Here is a 24520-nt window from a genome sequence, read left to right as displayed (position 1 = left end):
GGACCGGAAGTATGTAAAATATAGATTTTCTTTTTTACTAAAGAGGGCGAAGGGATCGAGAAACGTGTGAAGCAAGTAAAGTATGTGGGAAGGAAAAACCATAGAAGCTACACGGTGTTCTCCGTGTTATCGTCACAGACGGTCACAGATAAGCTGTCAATAGGGTCAATAGTGATCATACAAGTTACAAGACAACGTTGGTGGCATGGCTTCCATACGGAAATTTATAGGTTAGCTGTCACAAGTTTGTAGTACACAAGTACCAAATCACGTTTTTCACATGCATGTTATCACTCGTGATAGTTTCCCTGTAAGAAATCAAGAATTATTTAGTATTTTACACTGTTTTATATAAATCAATGATCATGCAGGCGCAACCTCACGCGAAGGAAGAGGGCTAGACTTTTTGAAGCTATGTTATCATGAATATTGTCTCCACTGTTGAAGGATTTGAACGCAATGATTTATCAGCTACACGCTTTCTAATGATAATTTCGTCGCAGTGTTGGCAAACCAGCCCGTCACAGCACCAGTAATCTCTGGCAGTTGAAAACTATCCCAAACACCATGGGATAATCAGAACGGCTAGATCTGAATTGAATTGAATTGAATTTATTTACATTCTATAAATCCTAAGTAGGTTAGTACCTTTGGATACAGAACAAGTCAAAAGGTTACATACATAAGTACAGGCAATTTTACCTTAAAATTAATATAACTTAATTTTACATCATTCTCTATTTACATTGAAGTATTCATCTAAAGAGTAGAAGGAATGAGCATGTAGATAATTCTTTAACTCTGATTTAAACTTTGTAGTATCATTGCCCAAGTTTTTAATACTTTGTGGCAGATTGTTGAACACTTTTATGCCAGTAAAGTAGACTCCTTTTTGATATACTGATAAAGTTGATGAGGGTAGGTGGAAGTTATATTTTTGTCTAGTATTCATGTTATAGACATCAGAATTTAATTTGAATTTATCTTTGTTGTAAACAACAAATAGGAGAAGCGATAATATGTATTGCGATTGAAGCGGTAGAATTTTTAATTTCTTAAATAATTCTCTACATGAATCTCTACTTCTACATCCTGTAATGATTCTTATTATATTCTTTTGTATTTTAAAAATTATTACACTATGTGAAGAGTTCCCCCAAAATATTAATCCATAGTTCATAATAGAATGAAAGTAGGCATGGTAAACCATCTTCAATGTTTCCTGTGACATAAAAGGCTTAATTGATCTCATCGCATAGCAAGCTGCATTTAATTTAGGTATAATTTGTTCAATATGTATTTTCCAAGACAGTGTACTGTCTACATGTATTCCAAGGAATTTTGTATCAAGTACTTTACAGATTAATTTGTTGGCATAACTGATGTCCAGATCAATTTGGTGGTTGTTTTTAGTTGTGAATGATATGTAATGGGTTTTATCAAAATTTAATGAGAGTAAATTGGCTTCGAACCATCTGTTTAAGGCTTCAAATACAATATTTATGTCATTTTTAAAGTTGTCAAATTTAGAGTTCTTAAATATTATACTAGTGTCATCTGCATATAGAATTGGTTTAGATTTATTGTTGATGGTTTTAGATAGATCATTTATGTAGAGAAGAAAAAGTAAGGGACCTAAAATTGATCCTTGTGGAACACCGTGCTTTATAATTCCCCAGTTTGAAAATGCATTATGACTGGAGTTTTTATTATTTATTTCAACTCTTTGATACCTGTTTTTGAGGTATGATTTGATCCATTCATTAGCTTTGCCAGTTATTCCATAGAAATTTAATTTCGATAGTAAGATATCATGATTAACACAATCGAAAGCTTTTGCTAGATCACAGAAAATCCCTCCCACAATTAATCTGTCATTGAGAGCACTTAAAATATCGTTAGTTAGTTCATAGGTTGCTTTTTCTGTTGTTAGGTCTTTCCTAAATCCAAATTGCTCTTTGACTAATATGTTGTTAGAATTTAAGTGTTCAAGTAGTCTATTATACATAACTTTTTCAAAGACTTTTGAGAATGAAGTCAATATGGATATTGGTCTGTAATTAGAGATGCATTTTCTCTCTCCTTTTTTAAAAAGTGGTTTCATTACAGCGTATTTTAAGCGTTGAGGAAAAGTACCTGATGATAAAGATTTATTACATAGATGATTCAAGGGTGAACTGATGTAAACAGAGCTTGCTTTAAGTAATTTGGTAGAGATTTCATCATATCCATGTGAATTTTTGGGCTTAAGGGATTTAATAATGTTTTCAATTTCCTTCCTTGTTGAGAATTTGAGATTGATATTTGGAAATGAATTGTTAAAGGCACGAGACAGATAGTATATTGGATTATTATTATTATTATTATTATTATTATTATTATTATTATTGGAATATGTTTTCTCAGCTAATGAAAGGAAATATTCATTAAATGCACTTGCGATAGCTTGTGGATTGTTAGTGGACTTCCCTTCAATATTCAAACTTTGTACGTCTTCATTAACAGATTTCTTTCCTGATTCAACTTTCACAATATCCCAGGTGGTTTTAATTTTATTGTTTGATTTTAGAATTTGGCTGTTATAGTTATTCTGTTTGGCTTCTTTAATGACTTTTGACAAAATTTTACAGTACATTTTGTAGTGACTTTTTAGTCTTGGATCATTACTGTCCCTACTGGCCAAATATAGTTGTCTTTTGTGTTTACATGAAGTTTTTATTCCAATTGTTATCCAGGTGGATTTGTTTTTATTTTCATTTTTGACTATTTTTAAGGGAAAGCTTGAATAAAAGATCCTCAAGTATGTGTTCAGAAAGCAATTAAATTTAGAATCAATATTATTGCTGTCAAATACATTGTCCCATGATTCATTACTTAATTTTGTGACAAAATCTGCCATCGTATGCTTGTTGATTTTCCTTACTGTTTGATATTGTTGATTACTGGGCTGAAGGTCAATATTATTTATTTCTATGAGTTGAGCATCATGATCGGATAAGCCATTTATAAAGGGTCCTACAGTATAGTCTCTTAATTTTGAGTTATCAATGAATATATTATCTATCGCTGAACTAGAATTATTTTGAACTCTTGTGGGAAAGTTAACAGTACTGGAGAGATTGTAAGATGATAACAAAGAGTCTAAATTTAGTTTCCTATTACTGTCGATGAGATAGTTTATATTTATATCACCACAAATTATAAATTCAACTTTTGAACTATGCAGTACATTTAGGATGGTTTCTAATCTATTTATAAAGTGATCGAAGTTTCCAGATGGGGCTCTATATAAAGTCAGTATACAAATATTAGAAAAAGGAGAGTCTAACTTTAGAGCACATGCTTCCAGATCCTGGTCTTTGCAATAATCTTCTAAATTTATTTTAGTAAATTTTAGGTTTTCATGTACAAAAATACTCACTCCTCCTTTCTCCAGTGTTTTCCTACAGTATCTAGCACCTAAATTATAATTTTCTAAGTGAAGATGTTCTAATTCCAGCTGTTTCATGTGATGTTCAGTAAGGCACAGTATGTGTGGAAGATTTGAATTCATGGAGCTTATTAGTTCATTTGTTTTGTTTCTCAATCCTCTTATATTCTGATGGAATATTCTTAGTACTTTATTATTCACTGAATTTAGTAGACTGCAATTACCTTTTCCGATTTCTATTGGTTCACTAACATTATTGTCTGAAAGATTAGTTTCTTTTGCAATTTCTTTTACTTGATAAACTTTACTTGCACTCTTTATCCTAAAAAATGATTCTGAACACCCATGACAACTGGAATGTGTCTGCCCTTAATGCTCTCTGCAATGAGTCGCGTCAGCTTGTCCTTGCCTCGAGGATTAAGATGCAAACCATGGACAGTATGTTCGCTCCTCAATATTGAAGAGACATCAGTCGCATCAATGTGGGCCGCGCCGACCTCCACAAGTGAACGCTCCCTTACACACCTGTTAATCCATGGCTTGTCATGTCGCAGAAAAGACCAACAAACCTCACATTGGTGTGACTAGTTTTCTGGGCAATGTCACTTAAATCTTTCTCAATTTGATAATTGAGGTTTCTCTCCAAACTGTTACCTGGCCCATCTCTTGTGTTTTGGCGACAGGTCGATTAGTAATATTGGTTTTTCGAAGTTACGTCAAGGATAAAAAAAGTAAGCACAGTGATTAGCTCCCCCAGATCTTTCTAGACCAAAACGTGAATCAATCGCCTGTATCCTGGTGAGTAAAATTAACGAAGGGTGTGAACACTGAATTCCAAATGCAGCAGAATAAAGATACAAATTCATTACTGCAGATATCCAGATGCTAGTGAATTGAAGCGCAATATCTCATAATGCAGCCCTTACCTCTTTCCTAGCACCATTATACTTGTAGAGTGTTAACTTGTGGGCACATCGAAATGTCCCCTAAACAGCAGAAACTGAAATATTAGTTGGGGGGGGCAGGAAGTTATGATGACAGTACAAATATTTAGTAGCAGAAGTGAAACATATTTCAGCAAAAAGACGCAAAAGTTACATATAATATAAGTCTGCACACAGGATAAATAAGAAAAATGGTGTGAGAATTTCTGTATACTTTGTTGTGAAATGAAGTGATATAATTTCTTTGCCACTATATCCTAAATATCTGAAGCTCTGAATGTGTTAGTACCTACATAATGCAACTTTGTCTCTTCAGTTCTGATTCCACTTTATTCTTTCACTGTGACAGAATAATGGAGCACATTTGATATGAAGAGGGTATTCTGGGAATGTTGAGCACTTTTCTTTCATGTGTTTATAAAGCACTTTGGAAGTAACAGTGAATTATCTTCCTTATATGGTAACCCATATACATCATAATTTATTTTGCCATCAATTTATAAAAAATTAGAAGTGGATTCACATGTCTAATCATACCTGATTTGATAAATTTTGTTTTTCTCACTTTTTTAGAGTTAAAAATGTTAATCAAGATTAAGCATAATAATATTCTGATTTTGATCCAACATAAATTTTAAATGGAGTTGAAATTATTTTATGGCTGCAGTACCTGCCTCCGAAATAGAATCCCAGTATAGAAAGAAAGAAAAATTTTCTTGCACCATAAAACAGTATTCTTTAAACAAAATGTTCAAAATGACATCAGGATCATGAAAAGTTAAACAGTTCCTTCTAGTGTGACTGGTGAAAATTTTTCTTATTTCAATTATTTATGCCCTTACATGTTTCAGTCTTCAGAGACCATCATCAGAGGGACACCTCTGATTGTAGCTCTGAAATGTGTTTTCAGTAACTGAAACTGACAAGTAAATATGAAAATCATTTTCATCTATATTTGAATGGAATAAACTAATGTTTCATTTTATTTTAATATTAACCAGTAGCATAGAAAAATGGGAGTGCAGTGAGAGAGTACATCAGCCATGTGTAGACTTCAAGAAAGCCTAGGAGGGAACTATTGTACAATATTCTGATAGAGTTTGGGGTACCCATGAAACTAGTTAGGCTGATTAAAATATGTTTAAACAAAATGTATGGTAAAGTCCACAAAGGTAAACATTTGTCTAAAAGGAGATGATTTATCACCATTGCTTTTCAACTTTGCTTTAGAATATACCATTAGGAAGGTCCAGGGAAACCAGGTGGGACTGAAATTAAATGGGGCACATCAGCTGTTGGCCTATGCTGTTGTTGTGGATCTATTGCAAGTTAACACATATCATAAAGAAAAACACAGAAACTTTAATTGACACTAACAAGGAGGTTGATCTAGAAGTAAGCGCAGAGAAAACTAAGTATATGTTGCTATCTCATCACCAGAATGCAGGACAAAATCATGACATGAAGATAGCTAACAGATTCTTTGAAAATGTGGAACAGTTCAGATATTTGGCAACGACGGTAACAAGTCAAAGTTTGATTAAGGAGTAAATTAAGAGGAGATTGAATTCGGGTAATACTTGCTACTGTCCACTCCAGAACCTTTTGTCTTTTCATCTGATCTCTAAAAACGTAAAAATTAAAATATGCAAAAAAACTAATTTTGCCTGTGGTTCTGTATGGATGTGAAACTTTATCTCTTACATTAAGGGAGGAACATAGATTGAGGGTGTTTGAGAACAGGGTGCTGAGGAGATTATTTGGATTGAAGAGAGATGAAGTGACAGGAGGCTGAAGAAAACTATGTAATGAGGAGCTTCATAACTTTTTATTTATTTACTTCATATCCATGGATCGTTATACATGATATAAGACAAGTCAAATACTTTACAATAATAAATAAGAATAAGAATAAAATAATAATATAATAAATAATATAATGATATAATAATATACTAAGATAATACATTAATGATTGTAATAATAAACAAATGTAATCTGTTAACACACGACACCGCTGTACGCCTCAAGACCCGATCCTTCTGTCCCAGCACAAAATACCCTGGTATCCTCGATCTCGTTCCTGTAAGAAAAAAATACAGAGTAGTGCAGTAGGCATTCCTATAACATTACTAATATCAAAATCTACAAGTTAATTATTCTTGAAATATATGTTTACAAGTGATTAGAACTAGGATTTGCCCCCAAACAAGAGAAACTCATCTATACTATAGAAACAGTGATCAAGTAGGAAGTTTTTGAAGTCTTTAAACTTGTATAGTACTCGTATCTCTTTAGTGTATTGTGGCAACTGATTTAACATACAAAGTCCAATGTTATTGAAATTGTTTTTATATACACTCGTATTACATGACACTTTGAACAAGTCCTCTTTTCTTGTATTGTGTGAGTGTATTCCTGAATTGGTTATGAAAACATTCAAATTGGTTTTTATGTAAACTAGAATTTCATATATATACAGACATGGTAAAGGTAATATATGTAATGATTTAAAATACTGTTTACAACTAATGGTTTTTGGGATTTGTATCATAGCTCTAATAGCTCTCTTCTGCAACCTAAAGATCAATTTTGCATTTCCTGACTTGCCCCAAAATATCAGCCCGTATAATAACAAGGATTGAAAATGAGCATAATATAAGGTGCGAACAGTCTCTAACTCTGATACTCTTTTGACTACTCATAAGGTAAAACATATTTTACATAATTTATTTGCTAGTTGTTGAATATGTGCAGTCCACCTTAGATTCTTATCCAACCAAACTCCCAAAAATTTTGTATGTTCTATATAATTGATGACTGTATCATAGAGCTTTATTGACAGGCATTCGACTTGTACTTTTTGAGGTTGATGAAAGGATATTGCTATTGTTTTTTCTTTATTAATAATTAAGCTATTCCTTTCAAACCACTACGTGAGTGCATTTATTGTTTTATTTATTTTCCTTTGGACATCATTAGCACTATTTCCTGTTATAAGAATACTAGTATCATCGGCAAAAAACGTTGGTCTTCCATGTTCAATGCCGGCTTCTAGATCATTGATATATAGCAAAAACAACACTGGTCCGAGAACAGAACCTTGTGGGACTCCTTGTCTTATGGGTCTCTTTCGTGATAGATAGATAGTGATTTCGTTAGTTTCTTTACATCTGTATGTAATTTACACTTTTTGTTCCCTGTTTTCTAGATATGATTGAAACCATTTTGGTGCAACCCCTCTTATTCCCATTCTTGTCATCTTCCTTAACAATATATCGTGATCAACTAAGTCAAATGCCTTTGACAGACCCAGAAATATCCCTATACTTATTTCCTTCTCATCCAATGATTTGTAGACCCTTTCTATAAACTCTGCAGTTGCAGTATTTGTTGATTTCCCTTTAGAGAAACCATGCTGTTTATTGTTAATTATGCTGTGATTATTAAAAAAATGATAAAAGTCTTTTAAGTATGATGTTTTCTATTATTTTTGAAAAAACAGAAATTAGTTAAACTGGACTATAATTCTCAACTTCTGTATCACATCCCTTCTTATACAAAGGTTTCACTTTTGCAATTTTTAGTTGATCAGGAAAATGCCCAGTTGAGAGTGACAGATTTATTATATGTATCAAAGCAGTTGTTATTTTAGGATAACATTTTTTAATAATATACTCTGGAATATCATCTATTCCCGTTGATTTTTTATTATTCAATCCTTTAATTATGCCTGCCACTTTCTCTTCAGTAGCTAGGGTTAAGAACATGCTATTACTATTATATTTTACTGTATTGACATTAACTTCATTGGTTTCGGATAATGAATTGCCTCTCAATACCTTTTGGGCAATACTGGTATAGTATTCATTAAAGACATTGGCTGTAGCTTTTGGATCTTGTATATTTACTCCATTCTCGCTTATTTCAATATTCGTTTTTTTTTATGTTTACCTAGTTCCTCCTTAACTAGGTCCCACATGGCTTTTGATTTATTCCCTGATGCTCTTATTCACATGTTATTAATTAATTTTTTTGCTTCACTGATAAACTTTTTTGTAATGATAATAGTATTCTTTAAATTCTTCTGGCATATTTCCTTCTTTCATTAGACTATTAAGAAACCTGAGTCTATTCCCCGATACCCTTATTCCTGAGGTAACCCATTTATTTTCCTTCTGTTTAATTTTTACCCTTTTTTTATGCATAGCTATATCGTAATAATACTGTAAAGTACCTAACAATTCATTGTATGCCTCGTTCGCTGAATTTTGCTTAAAAACAAGCTCCCAAGTCTCTTTTTCTGGTAGATAGTTTAGGTATTGTACATTCTCTTCCCTGTAAGATCTAGCTATTCTGAATTCTTCCTTTAGTCTAACTTGCCCCTTTTTATTCTTATACTGCATCTGTATTTGTAGTATCTGTGCTTTATAGTCAGAAAATCCTGTTTCAATCATCTTTATGATTGTATCCCTACAAGCCCTTGTTCAATATTATTTGATCTATTGCTGTTTGACCTCTAGGTCCTATTCTCGTTGGGACATCAACTATTGCTTGCAAGCCATATGAGTTTAACATTGTCTCTAGTTGTAGATTTACTCTTCTTCCTAGGAAATCTATGTCGAGATCACATACAGTAATGAAGCTCTTTCCTTTGTTTATTAAATTACTAATTATTGTGTCTATGGTTTTAACAAATATATTAATATTACTGTTTGGAGTTCTGCATACACAGGTAATAATTGTATTAAACTGGATAAGTCCAATTATACTAGCCTCAAAATGTTCTTCTTGATTCAAAGTTTTCAAACAAGTTATAAGGCTTTGCTTCTAGATATGTTTTGACATAGATGCATGAGCCTCCATGCTGCTTATTCTTCCCACAGAATTTCATATAAGGGAATAGTTTTCAAAATTATAATAACCTATATCTTGAAGAGAGCAGTCTTCTGGGCTGTGGCACCATGTAGATGTGGTGTTAACCGACATTTCGGAGGAATGTATCGCCTCCATCTTCAGGGTAGAAGGAAAAATAAGAAAATCTGCAAGCAAAGAGACATGAGAACCGGCACAAGCAGACTGGACTGATGTTGGAAATAAACTCAGCTATGTGAGAGCAGGGAAGGGGGGGGAGTCTACATGGGAAATCGGCAAAGAGGGAGAGGGGATGGGTCTGGGACAGAAGCAGGGTTTTGTATAGGATATTGTGTCGGGGGAGAGAAAGGCACGGTTAATGGGAGGGCATTAACCCTTAAGCTGGGGGGTTGCTATGTGAGTCGGTCATGGCCTGTGTAGCATTGTGGATCTGGCGTCATGTCCAGGGGGGCGGTTAGGGAACAGATGAGAGGCTTCCATGACTTGCTGAGACAAAACCCCCCTCTCTGTTCATATTTTCGGGATGGAGTTCAATCTCGATGGCTTCCCTAATGATGCGATCCATATAGCGGGTCTTGGTGGCAAGGATGGAGGTATTCTGAAGCTGAATGCGGTGTCCCAGATCGATACTGTGTTCAGCTACAGCTGACTTGTCCGGATGTTCGAGACGGATGTGCCGCTGATGCTCCTTCAACCTCATATCCATGGAGCGGCCCGTCTGCCCAATATAGACCTTGCCACACTCGCATGGGATACTGTATATACCTGGTGTCCTTAGTCCCAGGCTATCTTTGACTGGCTGGAGGAAACTGGATAATTTGTTTGGAGGCAGACCCACTGCTGTGATGTTGTGCCAGGACAGCACTCTGCTGATATGGTTGAATATAGTCCCGACACAGGGAAGGAAGGTGACTGAGTCCGGTTTATCTTCAGGCCGGCTGATGAGAACTCTATGGATCTGTCGGTTGTTGTATCCATTCTTCCTGAATACATCGCCCAGGAGCATCAACTCCGCATGTAGGCTGTCTTGATCACAAAGAGCTCTAGCCCTGTGCACCAATGTGGGAAGTGCAGCTTGCTTGTTGGAAGGGTGGGGGTGGGATGCAGCGTTAAGGTAGAGCTTTGTATGGGTGGATTTGCAGTACACTCTATGGCCCAGAGAATTGTCAGGTCTCCTGTAAATATCTATATCCAGGAAGGGGAGGTGGCCCTCAATTTCAGTCTCCATTGTGAACTGAATGCAATGGTGGATACTGTTTAGGTAGTTGAGGAAGTCCTTAAGCTTGTCGGGCCTGTGTGGCCAGATGACAAAGGTGTCATCCACATAGCAGAACCAGCAGCGGGGCTTGTGTGGAGCAAAGTCAAGTGCCCACTCCTCGAAGTCCTCCATATATAGGTTAGAGATGACCGGAGAAAGTGGTGAGCCTATCGCCACACCATCGGTTTGTTCATAGAACTGGCCACTGAAGTTGAAGCATGAGGTGGTCAGGACATGGCGGAAGAGTCTCAAGATGTCTTCTTCGAAATGTCATCCTAGCAGATCCATAGTATCTTTTATAGGCTCCTGGTGAAGATTGACACTACATCGAAACTGACCAGTATGTAGTGGGGATCGACATGGAGAGAGTCCAATGTGTGGACAAATTCCATGGAGTTATTTACGTGATGTGGACAGTTGTCACTGTATGTGCTCAGTAGCCCCCCCCCCTTTCCCTGCTCCCACATAGCTGAGTTTATTTCCAACATCAGTCCAGTCTGCTTGCACTGGTTCTCACTGTCTTTTCACTTGCGGAGTTTATTTTTCATTCTACCCTAAAGATGGAGGCAATACGTTCCTCCGAAATGTCGGTTAACACCACATTTACACGGTGCCACATCCCAGAAAACTGCTTTCTTCATAGTCACCGCCGTGGAAACCTCAAATCTTACAACCTATTTCTTGTACCTGTAACCAATGTTCGGTGATACATAGTACGTCCAACTCTAGTGCTTTATCTGTTAGTAGCACATCCATATTTAGCTTTTTAGTATTTAGACTTTGCATGTTTTGATGGAATATCTGAATGTTTGCATTGACTATATTATTATTATTATTATTATTATTATTATTATTATTATTATTCTTGAGGATACCAGCACTATGCTTATCTATAAAAAATCTTTACTTAGCTTTACTGGGGGCCTCCTTTGTCTGCTGACATACGAACTTCCTGCGGTTGATCTCTTTCAAATAGCACCACACAGTTAAGAGATGGGTCTGCTGAAGTTTTCTCTGTTTCGTTCCCCTGGGTTTCTGCAGCCTCCTCATGGATAGTATCTTCTTTGTATTCTAGTTGAGTAGCCTCTTCATGGACTGTGTCTTCTGTAACTTCCCCACATGGTGTAGAAGTTGTTGAATTTTCTGGACATGGTGTACATTCTTCTGGTGATGTACTTCCTCCTGGCTTATTTGTAGCAGCTGTTGTGTCTGGTTCTGCACTTAGTCCAACCTTGTCCTTTCTTGTAGAGGATGGTTTCCGAAGTCTTCTTGATAAAACGGGGTTGATTGCATCTTTATTCAACTCTGGGCTGGTTCTGTCTTCTTCATATACCTGGTTGTTATGCTTCTCTTTTGACTTTTCTGTTTTATCTTCTTTCCAGCTCATGCTGATTGATTCTTCTATTTTTTTATGTAGCATGTCCTTCATAGTAGACATTATCTTCTTGGCAACTGATTCTTTCCCTTTGTTGTTCATGTGTAGGCCATGTTTTGCAAATAGTTCTCTATTTAAATCTAGCTTTATTAAAGCTGTATTTTCGAAAGCTTTCACCAGTTTACCCAATTTTCTATTGAAGACTTCTCTCTCTTTGTTTACACAGAAATCTGTCTGTAGATCATATCTGTGTGGTACACACATTTGGATGATGTTTGTATGGTTATTTTTCTTGAAGAAGTCTTTCAACTGATTTAAGCCACCAGTGGTCTCATTTCTGCCTACTTGTACTCTTCTCCAAGTATAATTAGAATGATCAAGTCAAGGAGGATGAAATGGGCAGGTCATGTAGCACGAATGGGGGAGAAGCTGAATGCATATAGGGTATTGGAGGGAAAGCCAGATGGAAAGAGACCACTGGGAAGATCATGGCATAGGTGAATGGACAATATTAAAATGGATATGATTGATCTGGCTCAGAATAGGGACTGATGGAGGGCACTTGTGAACATGGTAATGAAAGTTAGGGTTCCATATGATGCTAGCTACACAATTGGTGGCTTTCTGAAGAAGAGCTTGACTGCATGAGTGAGTGAGGGAGTATTAACCACTAGCATAGAAACATAATCTTACAGACACAAGGTCAGTGGTTAAGCTTGTTCCAACAGATTAGTAAAAGTAAAGTTATAGTTGTCTCTGTGTTTAAGTATCACATCACGAAGAGTAGGGGAAGTGAAGTGGAAGTATAACTCCATAAATTCTTAACCCCAGCACTAGATTGAATTGAGTGTTCAACTTCATGCCCCAGCTGATATACTCCAAGGATAAGAGGCCGCAGTACCATTGGAGACGAGGCCTGATGGGGTCAAAATTTAGCCAAGCACCTCCTGAATACAAGTCCAGATCAGTACCTGTAGACCACCCTGTTTTTGTGCCCGTGTTTGTTGATCATCCAGCTCATAACTTTGTCACTATACTGAACAAGCTATCCTGGATTTAATCCTTTAAAAGTGGTTCAAGCTTTGTGAATTATAGTTCTCTCTGTGTCACTGTACACAAATATTTTATAGAAGTAAAGCTTTTCACTGCATTTACTTATTTTTATATGTTTTAGACATTGGAGCGAATCTGACGGATGCTATGTACAAAGGAATTTATCATGGGTCAAAGAAACACGAAAATGATTTAGAAGCTGTACTTGAAAGAGCATGGAAAATTGGAATGCAGAAAATAATCATCACAGGAGGAAGTCTGGAAGAAAGCAGGGAGGCACTTCAACTTGCAAATACCCATGGTTTGTTTTTCATAAAGATCGATACTTTGTCCAATGTTCCGACTGTTCCCATCCATTGATTCCCTCTTGATCACTTAATACAATTTCAGCTGGCCATGAAATTCTGTGATTTTATGTAACCCAAAGGTTCATCCAGAGTTCATGAAAGCATGCCCTCGTAATCCATTCACAGCCAGTTCTGTCCATTCTACAACTTCACACCCTTTTTCTGTAAGATTTTTTAATGTTCATGCAGGTCTTCCAAGTAATTTCATCTTTATCAAGCCATTATTCTTGGTTGAATTATTTGTATTATGTAAATTGAAAATTATGCATCTCTTTATTTTGTAATTTTCCCCAGTCTTTTATTATTTCATCTCTGTTAGGTCCATATAACTTCCACAACACTTTTTATCTGGACACCTTCAACCTGTGCTTTTTCCTCACATTCAGCCTGTCTGCAGGGCCCATCCAGTGCCCTACCCAATGTGTGCCTTGGGAATAAAGGGGGGAATGTGAACCTGGCCACTCCACTGAGGTACAGAATGTTGAGCTAAATCTTTATGTCACCATCTTACCTTCTGTTAAAGTTGTGATGGTAATGCGAATGTCCTACAAATGCATTTTTTTTATTTTATCACCTGTCACTCTGTATACTTGTACATGAGACTGTTTAACTTCCTTATGCATGTGTTGCTAGGAAGCACGCGGTAGCATAGTTGGTTGAGGGGCTATGCTACAAGCCGGAAGGTCGCAGGTTCAAGTCCCGATGAGGTCATTGGATTTTTTTTAAATTGATCTAATCCTTCCAGCCGCACTATGGCCTTGGGATCGACTCAGCCTCTAACAGAAAAGAGTACCAGGAATTACTTAAATAATTTTCCTTGGGAGTAAAGCGCAGCTGGCATGTAAGGCTGACAACCTTACCACCATCTTTGAGCAGATTGCCTAGATAATGTGGGACCCCTCAACGTGTCACAACCCTATGGGCCTTCACGGCCTGTTACAGGGATAGCTTTACTTACTTTTATGCATTTATTGCTAAGCAGTATGAAACAGCATCTAAGTGAAGGGCGGCCAGAATTATTCTTATGGTCCAGCATACTTTGATGGCTGGTGGAGTTCCACTTGCACGCACACATTCAAAATATTAAGTGCTCACTGAAGAAAAATTGAATGAAATCAGTGTTATGCTTGAACTTTCTCAGATACATTTTGCAGGAAACCAGAGGTTCAAGTTTCAGGTGTACTATATTTCCAAAGAAAATTTTCAGCATTCAAATGTTAACTTTTTACAGAGGCATCAGTAAGAAAAAATGTGAAGCTATCCCTGTAACAGGTCATGAAGGCCCATACGGCTGTGAGACATCAAGGCTTGCACATCTTCTAGACAGTTGGCTCACAGATGACGGTGAGGTTGTCAGCCTCATGCACTGGCTGCTGTTTACCCCTCAGGAAGATTCCTGTTGCTCATTTCTGTTAGAGGTTCAGTTGACCCCAGGGCCATAGTGTGACTGGAAGGATTAGGTAAATTGAAATATCCAGTGACATCACTGGGAATCGAACCTGCAACTTTGTGGCTTGTAGTATAATGCCTCAACCAACTATGCTACTGCATGCCCTCCAGAGGTACCAGTAGTGCATGAATACATACAGCATCTTCTGTAATCTAGGTAAATTTTATTTGTATTGCACTTAGGCTACAGATTTGTCAATTTAGCTGGTAGTCCGAATCCGTGTAGTTTGACTTGATGGTAGAAATGTCTGTCTGTTCAAGCCTAAGCAGTTCAGTATTTGTGTGAGGTTCTAAAATATTTCACTGTAGTTTAGAACAACTACACACAGCACAAAAGGATATAAAAAACATACCAACAAAACACACCAGAAACGTGCATACAAATAAGGTTAACAACGGCATGACAATTTAAAAATAACCTAAAATAAAATATTTTGAAGCATTTTACATAAAAATTGAAAGCAGAACAGCGTGACAACAGAGTATTAGGTACCTTCAGCCCAACATCTTATACACCTGATGATGGCCAGTTAGGCCGAAACATGTAGTGTTGTATCATGAGAAGATACGAAGATGATGAAGTTGCACAAAGACGGCAAGGAGTGAGAACATGAAGTTAGAATACACAGTGCCACAGGATGCTGTAGTGTAATATTTGAATTAGTTTTATATACTGGTAGATTATTGTGATTTGAGTGAATCAAATAGCAATATAGTAAATCAGAAATATTTACTTCAGAAAGTTTTTTTATCTTCCCATTTTCTATCTGAACTACCTCCGTGGAGCTGAGCCCTTTCTGAGACTATGCTAGTTATGCAGCTATTCAAGAATCTTCCAACATTTTATGGAAGCCAGAGTTCATTACTGTGTTCAGAGGAGCCCTCCACTGATCTCTATCCTGAGCCAGGCGAATCCAGTCTGTACCACGCTATCCTACGTAATAATATTAGGAAGATTAAATGAAGAGGACTGGGTGAGCTGGACATGTACCTATGTGGGGGGAAGAAGAAATGCATATAGGATTGTGGTTGAAAATCCTACATGTAGGAGACCTAGGTGCAGTATCAGAATATTAAGAGAAACAGGCTGTGAAAGTGGACTGCATGGTTTAGGACACAGACTTATGATAAGCTGTTGTGAACACAGCAGTGAACCATCATGTTTCATAAAAGCAAGGGATGTCTTGACCAATTGAGTAGCTGTCAACGTTTCAAGGAAGTTGTTAGTCAAGCCTATTCTCTGCTTCATTGAGAACAGCAAAGATTTACTGGGACTGAGTGTTGTGGGCCCCTTGTCATCATGCATGGCACGTCCTCAGGTTGCAAACAAAGGGGACACCCTCCAGGTAAGGAGGGTAGCTGCGAGTATATTAAATAAGCAGTCACGGACAGCCGCCAAGGGGTAGTCCTCCAGCTTGGGGGTTGGGCTAACAACCCCTCACCATAAAGAAATAAGCATGTTACAAAAATTTGCAAGCTACTTTGTCTCTGACTTTAAGGGAGGAACACAGACTGAGGGTGTTTGAGATCATTTGGACCGAAAAGAGATGAAGTGACAGGTTGGAGAAAACTGCATAATGAGGAGCTTCATAACTTGTACTCTTTTCCAAGTATAGTTAGAATTATCAAGTCAAGGATGAGATGGGCATGGCATGTAGCAATAATGGGGAGAGGAGGAATGCATATAGGATATTGGTGGGAAAGCTGGAAGAAAGGAGACCACTGGGAAGACCAAGATGCAGGTGGGTTGGCAATATTAAAATGGACCTTATGGGATGGTATGGATTAGATTGATTTGGCTGAGGATATGGACCGGTGGAGGGCTCTTGTGAACACGGTAATGAACCTTCAGGTTCCATAAAATGCTGGGAAGTTCTTGAGTGGCTGCACAGTTGGTGGCTTCTCAAGAAGGGCTCAGCTCCATGGACGAGTGAGTGAATGCTGTAAATATTCTGTGTTTTAGAAAAACTGTACACTACAGTGGGCTGTCATCCAACCAGATGTAGTGAGTTCGAGAAGTCTGGAGACCCAGCGTTGTACCTTCAGGCTCTCCAAGATCTCATACAGAGGGGCCAACATAAAGTGGTAGCACTTGGAGAATGTGGACTGGATTATGATCGGCTGCAGTTCTGCCCCAGAGAAACACAGATAAAGTATGAACATATTGCACCTACAGTCAGTTGGCTACATGGCATTTCATTATTTCTAAATGGGTTTTGAAGTTGTATATATTAACAGGAAAAATGAAGATTAATAAGTTTACACAATTATAATCACAAAAGCAAATGGGTATTGTTGAAATTTAACTTAATGTGATCAAAAATTGTTTTCTCTAACCAAGTTATTATTGGTAAATTTTAAAGGGTTCTAACATTGGTGTATCAGTTTTTTGGACTTCATCCATCATCCAGAAGAACACAACTGGATCTGTTTTCGTCCTCACATGAGGGAGTGAAAGATACCTACTCCATCAGAAAGAGCTAAACTCAATCACTAACCCTGGAGTCAGTGATGGGCCAACAGAATAGGTTTCTCCCACCCCCTTACCTGAGAATGAAAACAGATCCAGTTTCTGAAATATGTTCTTTAGAATACGGGATGATGGACAGAGTCCAAAAACCCGGTATTTCAGACAGCTACTTACAAGTATAGGTGCAAGTGTCATTAAGTGACTTTGTGTCCTTTATTTTAAAACAAGCGGCCGATCAAGGGACACTAATCTTCTAATCAATCTCAGATCTTGGGTCACCACTTGCCACATAAAAAGTGATCCTCCTCTACACAAAACTGATGGAACTTTGCAAAGCATGGCGTACTACAACAGAGACATTAGAAGAATCCTTGCTGGAAAATCAGAGGTGAATAACAGTGCACACAGACATTCAGTCTCTGCAGCAACACACAACAGAGGGCCAAACATATAGGTTTCACTGATAAGAACCTCATTTCTTTCAGAAGTATTCTATGTGATAACAGTTAACTGTTTGCTTTCATACTCAGGTATTTTGAATATCAGCTGACATTGTGTGAGGCTGTGAAAATACCCGTATTCCTGCACTGCCGCAATGCTGTCTCAGATCTGGTTAACATTCTGTCCAAAAATAGAGATCGACTGAATGGAGGGGTGGTGCATTCTTTTGATGGTTCTGAACAAGATATGAAATCCCTACTTGAATTAGGTTACTACATTGGCATCAATGGTTGGTAAGTACTGATGCAGGTGATTCGTATGACAGTAACAGAATGTCATCAGTATAATGGGCAAAATATGTAGTATGACAAGTGATGGCATATCGTCCTGCTAATCATGGTACCAATTTTTATCAAACTATTAGTCTCAGATATGACACATGACACAATTTTCCTATGGGCTTATACATAGAACATGGTGTGTGCTCCTCTCCCATCTACAGTATATTCTGCATTCCAGAATCTTGAACTTTCCAAATTTTAGCCACTGAAAAATGTCCGTCATATGACATCATCTTAACTTCATATAAGTTTTTTCATTGTGCACTGTATCACTTGAGTAGTGAACATGAATTCAAAAATGGTCCAGTGATGTGAGCAGTAGTCAGCCAGCTTAAGGAGCAAGGACTTCCAGTGTAGAGTGGCTATACTGTTTCTAAGCAAGAAAAAGAATTATTAGTATGCAGACTGTCAGGCAAATTGGCTGCATATAGGACCAGCTCATAATAGGGCATGCCTATGTATGGTTCTGCCATTGCTGGAACTAAGTTTTGTAGGCAGCCCTGCAGATGAAAATTTCTCTATGTTCGGGGTATCCTGTATGGCACTTCTGGGGACCAAATCAGTGCCAACAGACACGAAATCTTCATATAATTGAGAATGTAGAAGGCTTGCTGCCACATGACAAAGAGACACACAAAACTCTTCTGTTAACTTCTTGTAAATTTAATGTGCTTTGTTTCCTAGTCATTGTGGTGACAGAAGAGCTGTCGGCTATGGGCAGAACTTAAAACAAGACAAAAAATTACTGTTTCTCGACATATGGTGCTTGAAAATATTTTGACACTGATGTAAATTTATGTGCTGTGTGATATCTGAAGGGGAATTTTATGTTAGGCATGCAAGTTTAAGTTGCAGTACTGTCACATGTTTCAGTGATTATAGAAGGGTTTTGGAATGATGATGTGATTTATTGCACTCTTTGATACACAATGCGTGACCACACATAACTGTGGCATTCACGCACTCTGCCGTTCACTACACATCTGAAGTCTTCTCAGGCTGCTGTCTTCACCAGTTTTCTGGTAACAGCTTCCAATGGCAGATGTCCCCATGCCTGAGCTACCAGCTTCTAACAGCAACAGCTCACAAGGACTGAATGGCAGCAGTTCTCTAACTCACTCACTCACCAACCAACCAACCAACTTACTCCTCAGCTGGCGGCCATCTCACACCAACCTCCTACTCTTCTCACTGCACTCTATAGACTGAAGACTGCTCTAATGGCAGCTGGCCTTTGTTATGTAGCCTTGGGATGGACAGCACAGAGAACACTGCCCCAACAGCTCTTCCATTGTTGCATGCATCTGTTGCAGCCATTACCTAGCAGCGGCTGTTTTATGGCTGCTTATTTCATGGTCATTGCCTAGCAATGGGTCTATATGCCACATTGCTCCCTCCTTAAGGCTCTTTGTTCCGAATAGCCTACAGTCTCTCTTCCAAAGGCTGTGCTTGTGATATCTGTGATCAGCCTTGCCTTCCTTCCCTGTGGCTCAGTCCTCACAGTTATTACTCTCCAACTACTCCTGGTGCTTCCTCCTTGAAGCTGCTTGTTCCGAGTGACTCCCTGATAATGTGCAAGCTGGTCCATGTGTACCACCATCTACCGTGATCTTGGTTCCTCTGGATCCTGTATACTACATCATTTATTCAGGTTACCTTGTTCAGGCCCTCCCATGAGGACTGGAGTTTGAGTGATTTCCCCTTCGTGCGGATTGGGCGATAGAGTACACTCTGTTGCTCTTATGGTAGCCCACATGGTTAGCCAGTCTGTCATAATGAGTTTTCATCTGGTCACTGGCCAGCTTCAGGTGTTGGTAGATGGATGTCATGTACATGGTCCACTACATCTGCCACATGATTGATTGTGGGTTGTTCCTTGTCAGAACAGCAGGTTGCAGGGCAGTTGGAGTTCTCTCCTGAACACTAGGCTAGCTGGGATCAAGCTCGTAGTGTCGTGAGTGGATGCCCTGTAAGCAAGGAGGAGAGTGTGTAGTCTTGCATTCCATTCCCTCTTATGGCATGTGATGACATTTCTCAGGTGCTCCTTGACCGTTTTTATGTAGCATTCGACCATTCTGTCCAACTTCATTTGCAGGGGCGTGGTGCATGTCTTGCTCACTCACTTGACACCACTTGTCATGTGTTATGACTCACTACAGACAGGGTTTGGATTGATATATATATTATTGACCATTTACAGGTCATAACTACAAATAATTGTAACACTATCATTATTTCCACATTTTACGGTTCACTAGGGCATACAGTCTGGTGTTCTCAGTCTGTTACTAGATATTTCCTGGTAACAGCTCCAACAGTGGCTATTCCTCTCTTCACAGACTGCTGTACCAAACCGACTCTCAACTGACTATGCCCAAAACCTCACGGTTCTAGCATCTCAGCATGGGCGACACAGAAAATACAGTTTCTCTATTGTTGCATGTACAAGGTGGTTTAAATATGACCGGGACTGATTATTTTGTAAACAAGCCGCACTTCGCAGCAGCTGTGCGGCCTTGCAAGAGTGAAGCCACAACCTCCACCCTCCCTCCTGTTAGGGTTAGAACCTGTTCAGTGCTGTCTGGAAGTTGCTAGAGTGATGAGAACAGAAGCTACCACGGAGCGTGGAACAACGCATTGTGATCAAATTCCTCGTTGGAGAAAACGTCCCATCCGCTGAAATTCACCACAGATTCCAACAACAGCAGGGGGAAGAGTGTCTCTCACGGACCCGTGTGTTTGAGTGGTGTAAGTGCTTCAGAGAGGGCAGAGAGCGCATGGAGAATGAACCGCATGATCGTCGGCCGCAAACATCCGTCACCGAGCGAAACACTGATTGTGCAGACGTGCTTATTCGTGAGAATAGGCGCATCACTATCAAGGAACTTGGAGTAAGATCCGATCCAAGCGGAAGACAGGTGGAAAGTGGGTAGCCTTCCTTCAAGACAATGCACGCCCCCATACAGCCAAAACAATAATGGAAACCCTTCGGAAATTGAAATGGAACCTTCTGACACATCCGCTGTATAGTCCCGATTTGGCCCCAAGTGATTTCTACCTGTTTGGAAGGCTCAAATCAGACTTGCAAGGCATGTGGTTTGTGGACGATGCCGTCATCCAGACTGTTTGGGAGTGAATACGCCGCCAACCACAAGTCTTTTTGGGGGGGGGGCATCAGGATGCTTCCAGAAAGTTGGAAAAAAAGTGTTGACTCCAGAGGGGAGTATGTCGAAGACTGACATATGCAAGTAAGTGTTTGGCAATTATGTTTTTTTTTTTTTAAATCAGTCCCGGTCATATTTGAACCACCTAGTATATGTTGCGGGCATTACCTAGCAGCCATTTACAGAGTGACTGCTTAGCAATGGGTCTCTATGTCACATTATTTGTCCTATACTATATACTGTAGAAACTCGAGAATGACGAAAATTTTCTAAAAACATTTCACGTTTATAGCTAGCTATCTGGGTTCGCTTTTCCTTGCAGTTTTATGAAGATAGGTGGAGAAACTGGTCATGTCTAAGAGACATCATGTAAGAAATCTGAGTTTATGATGGCGATCTGAGATGTTTGTTCCACACGCGGGCACGAGAGAGAGGAAAATGTTAACGTCTCATAAGGTTCTAAAGATGTTGAGAATATAGAGCTCTACTTTCTAATCTCCTTGAAAATTACTTTTTTTAATCTTAGTGCCAAACTGTGATATGGATAATTATGGTAAGAACTTGCAGATTATGTATTGCAAGCAGTTTTGGATGTTACAGGTGTTGGGAGAAGAATGTTTACAAATTTTATGTTGTTATATCAAGATTATGTGTTCTTACAAAGGTCACAGCCCACAGTAGTGTGATGGTTAACAAAATGATTCTGTTACTGTATTTTCCAACAGCTCACTTAAAACTGCTGATAACCTTGAAGTTGTTGCAAAGATTCCAAATGACTGTCTAATTCTCGAGACAGACTGCCCTTGGTGTGAAGTGCGTCCCACACATGCTGGTGCCAAATTAATTAAAACAACATTTCCAACTGTCAAGAAAGAAAAGTGGCAAGCAGGAAGCATGGTAAAGGGGAGGAATGAACCAGCAAATATAGTGTAAGTATCATGTGATGATTCTGCTGACAACATTACAAGTTTCCAGAAGATTAAATACTGTTATGTTTGTTACTTGCAGACATATCTTGGAGATAGTGGCAGGTGTGAAAGAAGAAGATATGGAAGAATTATGCAATACAGTATACCAAAATACAACAGAATTATTTTTCTCCAGATGAATGTCGCTAAGGTATTACATATATAGATAAATACAGTAAAACTTGGTTATAGCAACATCGGTTTCTGCGACACCTTGTCTATTGTGTCAAATATTCAATGGTACGAACTAATTCCCCATAAAGCAACTGTTTTTATACCTTGCTTAGTACGACATGCACAAATGCATCAACCTCATATGTAACGTCATTTTCATTCCTGAATTTCTCTGATATGGACATTGAACGTAATTTAGAAAGTGTGTATTGGGCAAGTAACAGGAAACAGATGAAGATAACTGATTACTGTACTCGTATCTAGGTACAGTAAGGCACAACAATTGATGTAATCTACTGTAATTTGGTGAGTAGGCCTACCTTTAATATACAGTATTAGTGCGGTGTGTATTGTCAGTGAAAAGCGCTGTAATATGTCTTTGATATTACACATTTGGGCAGTTCCACGTTAATGTTACGTTAGTCTGTACTTAACTACGTATTTCACTAAAAAATGCAACATTTTAACTCGGTTTTGGTACATTTTTACGTGACTAACATAAGGCTACTGTGGAAGTGCCCATTTCGGTTACAACGACATTCGTTTATAACGACACTATTTTTAGGTCCCTTTGATGACGTTATAACCAAGTTCTACTGTACTTCATGACAGTTATGTGTGATATTATAGTAGTAGTACCACAAATAATGCACACTGGCACATTTTTCACCCATTTGCAGATTTTGTCCGTTGCTGTAGAATCTGGAGTTACTTCTGCATTCAGGCATGTGCTTCATTGCGGCTAAATGGTACCATAAAAGAAGCTTCCCCATGCATGGCATGACAGTGTAACGAGGCCTTCCACTGGATCCACTTACTGTTGTGCGGCCAGAATATTTCTGTGGTACCACTATAACAAATTTGATTCTTTTTCTTTTGTAACTGACCATTATAGTGCTGTTATTGGCATGCCTTTTGAAGTCAATACCAGACAGCATCCTGCAAAACCTCACCTGAGCTACCATTACTCTTTATGACAGTTAAATCCGAGACTTTATTCTGAGTTGTTTAGGATTTTCACCTTATCCTCTTACCATCGTGACACTAGATATTTAAGTGGTGAGCCTCCACGTTTGCACTACTTTCATCTCTACTAGCCCTGATGTCATTACCCTGTGCTTCTAAAAAGCAAGAAGATTGTGTGGCCACCTTCATGCTGTGGCTTGTGTGTGAATACATATATGAGATGCGCCATATGGAGGCACTGATGAGACAAGTTTAGTGGGAACCAGTCTCCTAGAAATCATAGAATTTTTAACAGTGTATTTACTGGGTTATAAGACAGATTTTTTGCTGATACCTGGGCATGTGAGGAAACACACCACCTTACAATCGCATACTTAGAAAATACCATATTTGAGTCAACATTTTTATGTTATCAGTTGTACTTTGCAGGTAATGCTTATACCATCTCAGCATTTTCAGTTCAAGGTCAAGGAACTGCACTTGGCATTAGAAATTAATGCTGCCACTGTCTGGAGTTTGGAGCTTAATGTACATACATATTATGTGAAAGTTGGCCCAGGAAAGAATAGGATGAATGGAACAAACCATTTTCTATTCCTGGGTTTAGGAGAACAAAGCAATGAGTCAGTGATACAATAGAAATAGTACCCAGTGGGTATGTAGTTCACAAAAAACATAACAAGGCTATGACATACACAGCAAGCCCTTATATTTGTACAAATATAACCACTTATCCTGGCGTTATCTGCAGTGCAGTGGATTACAGGGCTAAGACCTAATAATAAAGTAACTGAATAAAAATACCCCCCCCAAAAAAAAACTCCGTGGCCTGTAGTTCACAAGCAAACTATACCGACCGAGTGACCGCCGCTTGTCGGCGAATTTAGTGCCAACTTTAGTGGATAGAGGGTGTTGCGTGGTCAGCGCAATGGATCCCCATGGGTGATAATCTCGGTTTTCTAGACCGGAGCTGTTATTTCCTTAAAATAGATCCTCAGTTATCCTCACAAGGCTGAGTGGACCCTGTTCCAGACCCACTACTTCTCAGAAAATCTGGTGGCGCCGGGAATCGAACCTGAGACCTTTGGATCTGTAGCCAGGAACTCTGACCACTAGACCACAGAGGCAGTCGACAATACTAAATAAACAATCATGAGAATGCAAACCAGGGGGCCTCACTGAAGGTAAACTGAAGAAGAGCACAGCCATGACGGGGATTTAGAATACAAGCCACACACGCATCTCACTGCCCCAAGAGGTCCATC

General features: G+C 38.5%; 1 protein-coding gene across 1 annotated transcript; it reads left to right on the top strand.

Moving 5' to 3' along the window:
* The first annotated feature begins 13 nt into the window (after positions 1-13).
* LOC111873856 (putative deoxyribonuclease TATDN1) lies at positions 14-23241 on the top strand. Its single transcript, XM_023868893.2, has 7 exons — positions 14-230; positions 13057-13236; positions 16695-16884; positions 17732-17935; positions 21873-22076; positions 22156-22266; positions 22970-23241. The coding sequence occupies exons 1-6, from the start codon at positions 206-208 to the stop codon at positions 22253-22255; spliced, it is 903 nt and encodes a 300-aa protein (XP_023724661.1). The 5' UTR covers positions 14-205; the 3' UTR covers positions 22256-22266; positions 22970-23241.
* The last annotated feature ends 1279 nt before the right edge of the window (positions 23242-24520 follow it).

The sequence above is a fragment of the Cryptotermes secundus genome, unplaced genomic scaffold (genome assembly GCF_002891405.2).
Source record: "Cryptotermes secundus unplaced genomic scaffold, Csec_1.0 scaffold414, whole genome shotgun sequence".
In the NCBI taxonomy this organism is placed as follows: Eukaryota; Metazoa; Arthropoda; class Insecta; order Blattodea; family Kalotermitidae; genus Cryptotermes; species Cryptotermes secundus.
Note: the sequence above shows the minus strand (reverse complement) of the source record. Positions and strands in the feature narration are given on the sequence as shown.

Bases quoted from the DNA above. Each gene is read 5' to 3' on its own strand.
- LOC111873856 (XM_023868893.2), top strand. From the start codon at position 206: ATGGCTTCCATACGGAAATTTATAG. The intron at 13,237-16,694 runs GTTTGTTTTTCA...TCTGTGTTTTAG, and splicing joins TCAACTTGCAAATACCCATG to AAAAACTGTACACTACAGTG. The intron at 22,077-22,155 runs GTAAGTATCATG...TGTTACTTGCAG, and splicing joins AATGAACCAGCAAATATAGT to ACATATCTTGGAGATAGTGG.